The following is a 9844-nucleotide window of genomic DNA, read 5'->3' on the forward strand; positions in this document are numbered from 1 at the left end:
GGAAGGATCATGATTCAACCTCTTTCTTAAGATCGCGGCAGATAGGGATTTGGAAGAACAATGATTGAAGGTTAGAAAATAGCTGGGGATAAATTGGCTTTTGCTCTGAAAGACAAACCTTATGCTTTGCAAATGGCGTTTTCTTACGAAGTTCGAGGTTCAAATAATGATTCTGGAAATGCACGGATTGTATGAATACGCAATACAACACGAGGAGCTTTTCAAACTATAAAGTCTAAGGGTCTAGTATCACCATCTTTGTTGGTTCAAGTAGTGTAGGTGTTGATGTTATGATTAATTGGTTATAAGAGCTGATGAAATTACGAGGGGCAAGATGCTTGTGGATATGAAGCTAACAAACTTTGTAGAGACAATCGATGAATGTTTCCAAATTGCATGAGAACGAAAGATGCCAATATCAGGAAAGACGTATGGAGTAATTGGGTTCGAGCTTCGACAAATCATCACGGAATTACATTGATGAATGGCCAGAAGCGGCAAAATCGGACAGAGAAAGATACAGATGGCAGCATAGGTCAGCACAAAAATCCAGACTTCCTTATCTGCTAAGACCTTGAATTTTTTTTACAGTTAAGTTTCTCACGAATGCTTGAATGGACAGCCAATACCAACTGAATAGCTAATATCATCCGGACATCCAATATTGCCTGAACAACCAATATCAACTAGACAGAACAGGAAACATTCAAACCCGTTTGACCAGCAGCTACTTCTGAGTGCATCAATGCGCAGGATGCAGAAGACCCTAGAAGGGGTTTCCGAGCAGATATGATTAAATATAGCAAGAAGGGAATATATGGCTTGGGATTACGAAGATATCTGTTCCTCATTCACCCCCTCACCGCTCATTTCCCACTGGTGTATCTCGAGCCCTCTTGAGATGATTTATCAGAAGCAACGACTTTCAATTGTTAATTTCACAGGTACGACATCTAAATGAACGGAGAGCTTTTCAGCATATAGAGAATGTGGGATTCATGGAAGTATAATGTGTACCATAACCGGCAATTTTAGCATTACCCTTTCGAAGTATCGGTCCCAAGAAGCGGTCCCCCGTGTTTTGATGTTGGGGAGTTTCTGCGGCTCGGAATTCGGAAACGCAAGAGATGCTTTCAAGCGGCTCGATGCTATGTTGATGAAATCTTCGGTCGGTCCCCTTGAGCCCTCCTTCGCTTTCAAACTTCTTTCCAATGTCAAAACGGGAAGGTTAAGGAGATTTCGTACGACTACATGGAATATGATCTATGAGAAATAGGTGCTAGAAAGTTCAAACTTCTTGGAGAGTTTGAACGATCGAAGGTTTTTGCGTTTTGCTCCTTCAGCATCAGTGCGGATATGAATGTATTCAATGGGCATACACTTTGAATTTTCCAAAAACGTCTTCCTCACGGTTTACTTTCTTGAATCGATGGGTATTTCTTAAGTACCGGTGCACGATCCAAAGATATCTCGATGCATTCAGCCTCGAAGTCTGACCGCTACGATGGAGAAACGAGTAAAAGATTTCATGTGATCTATGACTGCTGCAATCGGACGATATTATCCGTGCCCTTCCCCGTAATTGGTTGATGGCTACGGCACAAACCCCAGGAAACGCAGGAAGAGAAAAAAAGTTCAAGTCGCGCCTTGGGATTACAGCAAGTCAGTGAAGCTTACTTGTTACTTATAGTTCATTCCGCAATCATGATGAAGATCCTCATTTGAAACATGCATTGTTATTCACATTGAGGGAGTAGGGATTTTGGATTTTAGCGGGTTAGAATTTAGAATTTAGGATTTAGGAATTTCGGAATTTCGGATTTGATTAAGCATATTTCGTCCGAACCGAATGAATGAACAGCGATGGGTTGTATTTTTGACGAGTCCAGAATTCAGAGTCCAGAGTTCTAGAGTCAGTCCAGAGACTCTCTGGCAGAGAGTTGATGGATGAATTCTTCATCTCCACTTTTTGATGGGATCGGGAAAACATCATTCACAGGAACCCCTTGAATGAGTTTATTGAACTTAACGTAACTTATACCATCAGTTAAGACTGATATTACTGATGAATGAGTTGTAGGATTTTTATTATTAAATATAGCTAGTATATTTAAAAGGTAGCAAGATGGTTTGATCATTATGTACTCTGTACTCCCTATCTTTCGAAAATAACATGGAAACCACGGGAATCGCATCCATTCAGATTCCATTGACATTGACATTAACATTAACATTGACATAAACATCCTGCTCCTCCACTCCACAAGTAGGCACAGTGCGGGAATTGGATTTATGCATAGTGTTTTCCTGCATGCTTACCTTGGCTATTTTTGACACACACACACACACATACACATATGCAGATATAAACCAACAAGAATCACAATCATCCAAAAATCGCAATCGTTCTTCCCCTATCACTTATCTCTAACATATCACACGTTTCCGGAAAGAGTAAACAATAAATGCTTCGAAGCCGCTTATATGCCGGATTTGGAATGGGGAGTTTGGATGAAAAGAAGGGGGTTACTTTGGTAGATAGGATAGGGATGGATGATTTGCTTAGGTACTGATCGGTAGGTAAGGTAGGTAGGTACACTTGCTTTCTTGGGGCGGCTCGAGATGGAGATGGAGATTCGATAGATGCATATAAGGGTATCAAGGGAGCATTATTGAAAGACGGGAATATCTACGCCCCTAGGTAGATATTTAGACAGACCGAGAAGATGGGTATAGAAATATCATGTGCATAAAAATCATGTACATCGTTGTCATCTTCTCTCTGGGTACGCTTTTGCCTTTTGGGAATACCTATCTATTACCGACTAGGTAGGTAAAGAGACACCAATTGTAAATAGTGTTCGCTAGTTGCGTCTATGAATAGAAACATGATTATGATGGACAAGATTTCCTCTGGAGACTACTTCGTATCACTAGGTAGGTTAGGTGCTAGGTACCTATAAACTCATCAACTTCGGAAGTTTGATTTACTCTTCTTCTTCTCCTTCTTTCTCTCTGGGCAGATGTCGAGATTGGGTGGAAGAGCAACTGGATGAATCCAGAAACAAGGCAGTGAAAAAGGCAGTGGAAAAGGAATCCCCCAATTTCCAAATCTCCTACCTCTGTCCCAAATTCCCCGACACGAACAAAGTGGGAAACATCTCATTTTAAAATTTGTCCTTGTTGTCAGGTCCCATGTACGTTGATGGATGAATGTTCGGTGGAGCATCTTCTAGTGTGTACTCCGTAGTAGGTATGATATGGTAAATTGAAAATTGAAGCACGCATGCAACCTTGACGAGAACAAGCTGTGCATTTCATTGGCTGTGTGCAGATTAAATGTTACTTTTCGTCCCTTTTGGTCCCTTTTTCCTTGATGATGCCCATGACTCCACCAGCGCTCCCTGCACCAATCACACGCGATTCACGACCGTTTTGGTTGAAATGAATTGTTCAAATGCGTTCTAGACTAGGAACCGGTGGATCTATGGCTATGGGTGGATGGTGGATGGTGGATGATGGATGGTGAATGGTGGATGAGTGAGTGGATGTGGATCTCTTCAAAGCAGGTACACACTGCAGATGCAGTCTGCAATCCAAGTCAAGTCAAGTCTACTCCCCGTATGTACAAATTACACGGTTCGATGTTCCCGTTTTTATTCACCGTAAACTTTAAGCACGCAAGCAAGCATGCAGGCAAGCATTCATTCAAGCATTCAAGCAGTCAATCAAGCAACTTCTCAGCCGGGAGCTAGATCCAACTCCCTAGGTCATTTGTGATTTATTCTTTTATGAATGGAATAGGGTGGATTTGACTTGACTTGACTTGACTTGAATTGACTTTGGATGACATGGGATGAGATGGATTGATACTAAGAAAAGAGGGTTCGAAAGAGTGACTTCCTCGGTAGTATTGGTAATGATTGGTTCTAAGCTTGTCATTTATGTTCATGTTCATGTCGGTTTGGTGGTTACTGGGTAGAGAGATAATAGATAGATACGGAGGACTAATAATAAGGAAAGAAAAAACAAGGCTTACACACTTTTACATTTACACTTATGATTTACCTACTTTTTACACTTAATTCACTTATTGTTATTTACGCTTGCACAATTTCTCGTTTTCATCTTTCCCCTTCCTCCTTTCCTCTTCTTTTTTTAATTCCTTTACCTGACCGTACCTTACCTTACCTTACCTTCTTTATCCTCCACGCAACCTTCCTTCCATCTCTCTTCATAATCCAACTTGAAGAAAGTATCGACCATTCTCCCAAAAGGCTTTAATAACAAGAGACAAGACAACAACAAACAAACGCTCCTTCCTTCGGGATATCCACATTCTTTCTGAACAACAACTCCCTCCATACACTCACTCCTTCCATAGGTTTCAATCAACTTCACTCTTTTTAGTTGATTTTAACCGTCCATTCTTTCAAAAGGTCCAGCCCAAAATTCAGTTCGGGAAGAGATCAATAAATTCAAATCTTAGGAGATTCAGCGAATATTACTCCAAATCATTCATTACCTTGGCAGCAGTTGATTGTTGCTCTTGTCTTGTTTGGAACTTCTTACTCTTTGTGTAAGTTGTTCTTCTTCTTTTCTGGTCGTGGTTATAAGTGTTGTTGCTGTGAGGGGGTGTGAACGAGGTTCGAGATGTGCTACATACTATCTTGTCGCAAATTCGAGTATCTACACACACATGGGGATTTGACTTTGGAGATTCAATGAAGATGAATAGCTTCAATCTAACTTGATCCATTCAATCCAATAACAAGGACTAACGTTATCATGCGATATAGCCATAGCCATAATCAACGTCAATACCTTCTCTCCGATTTTTGCTATTGTGTGCATGACATCGATACCCAATTACGACCCATTAAACGACAACTCGACGCAATAATATTTACCATACCATACCATTCATTCATTTACATAAACATGGATTCGATATCAATGCTCAAAACTAGATCTATTCTCAACGTCCGTGACGACTCTTCAACTACCACCATGTCAAACTCAATGGTTGATCTTCTTATTGCTTTGATGATCTTGGTATTCATCGGACTTTGTTTGACGGCTGCTTTATACATCGTGCGCAAGCTTCGCCGTAACAGAGCCGTTGCCCGTCAGCAATTGCCTTTACATAACGAGCAACCAAGATCAAACCACCGCCGATTGACTATTACGGCTACTCCTTATGGTGGCCGCGGCTCCACCATTCACGTCTATGACGAAAAGTCATCCATGATGAACTCCGACCGTGCACCACTCTCACCCGAAGACGTTCCTGAAATTCGCATCACTTTCCCCGATGAGCATGATGAATCTACTGGACACAAGAAAAGCGGTCGTGTCGTCATTGTTCGTGTCGGAGAAGCGGGTGTTGGCCTTGAGCCTTTGAAGGAACAGGATCAACTACCCGCTTACGAAAAGGAAACTGGAGGAACCAGATTTCAATCCATCGATATGGATCGCATCGGTGGCTTGAAGGAGAAGGAGAGCTGGTCATAAATCCTCTTATGACTTTGCTGTCTTTTCTTTTTGTCTGGACCTAACTCTCTCAAAATCACATGAACATACGGAGGATCCTCATACATTCATCTTGCATATAAAACTCCTTTCCACCTTCAACGTTTCATCATCACGCAATGATGTAAATGATATCACCTCCTCGAACTCTATTCAGTTACATAATAACATCAAAATTTTCTCTTTCGAGCCGGTTCATCGACAATTGTTTCCCCCATCACCCCCATCAACTTATGAACGGCAAAGCAAGGTGTTATTTAGGCAGGATTTAGGGCAACTGGCGTCGTTCGTACATGTACCTCGATACCCTTCTCGTTAGAATTCGTGGTGGACCAATTTCTTTTTGTAGGTTGGAACTGGAAAGATAAAAAGGAAATATTCACACAAGCTACCTACCCTACCTATTTTTCGAGGTAAGGGAGTGGAACATAAAGAAACCTCTTTCTCGAACAAACTAAAAAGACCAAGATCAAGATAATTGTACTTAATGTATTCTACGTAATTTTCTTCCAATTATGAGAGCGCCTGTTCATTTAAATGGCTTTTGTTCTTTGTTTTTTTTTTCTTTTTTTCTTTTCTTTTCTGATTTTCCTTTTTCATCTTTTTTTCTTCCGCTTTTCTTTTCAACCTTTTCATTTTTGTCTGCCTATCTATCTACTTCTTGAGAAGTGAAGAAATGGCAGGCGTTTACAAAGTTACGGACGGATATATGTGGAAATAAAGACCACAGACACACACAGAGAGAGAAAAATTACCTACCCTACTTGAGAACTTAAGTATTTTAAGTTTATGATGAGATTAATGAATGATCTTAATGTTTTATTTATTGAGAAAGTTTTTAAGGTGTGTGCTTTTGTGAAATTTTGGGGATGTGAGATTGAGGTTTGGGATTGTGGTTGTGGTTGTAGTTTAGGATGTGGTTTAGGATTGTGGTTTGGGGTGTGAATATGTGAGATTGGATGTGAATTTGTGTTTGGGATGCGATGTGAATGCGAAGATGTAAGATTGATTGTGAAATTTAAATGTTGAGGTGTGAAATGTGAAATTGGATATATATGTGAAATTTGGATATCCATGTGAATCTGGATATGTATATCCAATGTATATGGATCTAGACATGCATAGGTACATGCATGTATATATGTGCACTTGACAGATGTCAATCAGTCGATCAGATATAGATAGATAGATAGACAGTAGATGAATCCGATAGATGGGCGAATCTTTGGAAATTTAAATTAGATTGAAATTACATGGGAAAGCGAAAGGAAATGGGGAAACGGAAGAGGATAGAGGGTAGAGAATAAAGAGTAGAGGGTAGAGAGTAAAGGGTAGAGAGTAGAGAGTAAAGGATAGAAAGTAGAGGGTAAAAGGTAGAGAATAGAAAGTAAAGAATAAAGAGTAGAAGGTAGAGGGTAAAGGGTAGAGGGTAGATTGGATGAAACGAAACGAAACGAAACGAAACGGGAAAGGGAAAGGGAATGGGAATGGGAGTGGGAATGGGAATGGGAATTGGAATGGGAATGGGAATGGGAATGGGAATGAGGTGGAGTGGCTGGGGAGGGGATGGGATATGAATTGGGGTTTGTGATTTGGATGGGGATTTGGATTTGGAATGGAGGTTTGAAAGAGATGGATGGAGAGATGGAAGGGAAAGGGGAGTTGGAAGAGAAGGGAAGGGGTTCATAAATTTTATTTTATTTGAATTGATTTGATTTGAATTGATTTGATTTGGTTCGTCTGATGTTTTGAATTTTGGGTTTGGGTTTGATGCTATGAATAAATTGGTATGGGTTGTTTGTTTGTTTGTTTGATACGAGTTGAGATGAGATGAGATGGGATGATCGTTTGGGAATGTCTTGGATGGGTGGGGAAGTGGAGGGTGGGTTTTGGAGAGTTGGGAGGGTTGAGAGGGGGTAGGGGTGGATGGTGCGTGGATGTCTCGGGGGGTTGGGAGAGTTGGGAAGGAGGTTTATGTTTTTTTTTAATGTTGTGAGGGTTTTTGAGGATTTGAGAGTTTGAGGGTTAGAAAAGGGTGTTTTGGAGGGCTGGGGGGGCGTAGGGGGTTTATGGTTTGGGGTGGGTGGATGGATGGATGTGTTGGAGGGTCGGGTTGTTCGGGGTGGATGGGTGGATGGGCGGATGTCTTGAGTGTTTGAAGAGAGAAATTTGGAGGGGCGGAAGGATTTGGAGGGGCGGAGATGGATGGGTGGAGAAGAATGAGGAATGAAACGAGATGAAGGTAGAGAGGGATAAGGATGGAGAGGGAGAGTGAAGAGGGATTTGGAGGGCTTGGAGGGGTTCGAATGACTTTCTTCAGTGGCTTTGAGGATTTAGGGGTTGAAAGGGTGTGTTTGGGATTATTTGGGAGGGATAGAGAGGGGCGGAGATGGAGACGGTATGTGGTGTATGGTATGTGATTTCTGTTGTTGTTCTTATTTTTCTGTGGGGGTTGGTTGGGTTAAGGTGGGTCGGGGTGGTTCTCCTATTTTTGGGATGCAGAAGGGAATTGGGGAGGGAATTGGGGAGGAATTTGGGTGGAGGGAGAAGGGAAGGGGAGTGGGTGGTGGGTGAGTACTGAAGGGGAGGAAACGGGGTGGGTGAATGACAGGTACTGGATGGGACGCAAAGGAGCGGATCGAATGAGGAAAAATGGAGTGAGGAAAAATGGAGTGAGGGAAGAGGGATGGAAGTATGAAGAAGAATGGTGGATAAAGATGAAGTGAGTCTTTATCTGAATTGGGAGCCTTTTAGGATCTTGGACGTGGATGTAGATGTTAACTAGAGGTAAAGTACTTTACATTATCTCCCTTATCCTAATTCTCTTTCACATTTTATTCCCTTCTTCTCTCCTTTTTCATATTCACATCTAGAGTCATTTCAGTCAACTACTCTATTTGTTCCTGTCTGCTCTGAATGGATAGTTCTGGTATGGTTTGATTCAAGCTCTAGAGTCTAAAGTTATGGATAGTAGGATGGGATGTTGGGAGTGGAATGTTTGGAGAGTGAGTGAAAAACTGAGATGGGGAAAGGAGAAGGACGGAGACGGGGAATGGAGTGTTCAAAGCTTTGTATACGTTGAGAGATGGAACACGTCTTTATTATCAGGAATTTGCGATTTGAAAGAATCAGTAACAAAGTGAGTAGTTTGAACCAGGAGAGGTAAGTCGCGCGAAGGTTCTGGAGGAGTAAATGATTTGTGTTTTTCGTATGGGGTATTGGGACTTGAGTTACTGCTGGATGATCAATGGTAGATGATGTTTATACTATAGGATGTAATATTATTGTTCCGTGAGGTGTCTCGGATTTGGGTAAGGAGTCTGAGGCGAATGCTAACAAGTACATGCGATTTTCTAGCTACATATGAATCTTCAATCGTACGAGATTTTTACGTCTTGACGGACGGTGGGCAGTTCGCTTGTCTTGATATCTGAGGTATGGTCGACGTGCGTAGGTTTAATGGACCATGCGATACCTATCTCCTTCATTCTGGCCATGGCCTACTCATTGCAGATGCAGAACCTCAAATAAAGTAGTATGCAAGTACCATGAGGTTCTTATAACTTCCCGTCGACAGCAACCGAATGTCCTCCAATCGCGACAAAGTTCGCGATGATTGATGGACTGTGTGAAGAATGTTGATCACCGAAAAAGTAAGATGGTTGACTTCTGCAGAACTAATTACACTTATCATCTCGCTCTCGGAATCAAGCTTAAGCAGAAAACAAGGCCAGATATGAGCCGGAGCGTGATGAGACTCGCTAAGAATGGAATGATCAAAACCCACGATCCTTCCGAAAGTCCGCTCGAGAGATGTTAGTCAGCTCTGTATCGCAATATTGATTCGAATCTTCAAGTCTCATTCAATGGAAATGGCGGCATCACTTTTCATGTCGCTTTGGTAGGTACAAGTATTTCACATATTTTTGCGCGTTGCAGGCTGGTTGGTCAATCATAATACCAGTCGTCCTAATCAGCTGCGTTTTTGCAACTTTCATGCTAATTCCGATTCAACACCAGGCCTGGATACGCTCAAACTCATACTTGCATCTCGCCTAATCACGAAGATGGTAGAGATGTGAGATGAATCAAAGTAGAAGGGAAGGAAGAAGGAGAGTTTTACTAGCAATGCATCAACTGGCTGTACTATGTCGCATAAATGATGAACCCATTCACAACGGGCTTTTGGAGTGGCTTCAGATGATCGGGCCAAATGTTATGCAGAAGCTGCCAAATATGTATCCGAAGAAGTATTTGAACAACTTACTAAAAAAAACCAACAAAAGAATGGTGCAGTTCCAGGCTGTGTGTC

At 41.7% G+C, this 9844-nt stretch overlaps 2 protein-coding genes across 2 annotated transcripts; both read left to right on the plus strand.

Annotated features, from left to right (window-relative positions):
• Positions 1-1009: 1009 nt before the first annotated feature.
• Positions 1010-1276, plus strand: EAF01_005291 (uncharacterized protein; the record flags this gene model as incomplete). Its single annotated transcript, XM_038913546.1, has 1 exon — positions 1010-1276. The coding sequence occupies one exon, from the start codon at positions 1010-1012 to the stop codon at positions 1274-1276; it is 267 nt and encodes an 88-aa protein (XP_038771632.1).
• Positions 1277-4941: 3665 nt separating this feature from the next.
• Positions 4942-5514, plus strand: EAF01_005292 (uncharacterized protein; the record flags this gene model as incomplete). The annotated part of the gene is made up of 1 exon (XM_038913547.1): positions 4942-5514. One exon carries the CDS (start codon positions 4942-4944, stop codon positions 5512-5514), a length of 573 nt encoding a protein of 190 aa, XP_038771633.1.
• Positions 5515-9844: the final 4330 nt, after the last annotated feature.

Source organism: Botrytis porri, assembly GCF_014898465.1.
Source record: "Botrytis porri strain MUCL 3234 chromosome Unknown BPOR_006, whole genome shotgun sequence".
Taxonomy (NCBI): domain Eukaryota; kingdom Fungi; phylum Ascomycota; class Leotiomycetes; order Helotiales; family Sclerotiniaceae; genus Botrytis; species Botrytis porri.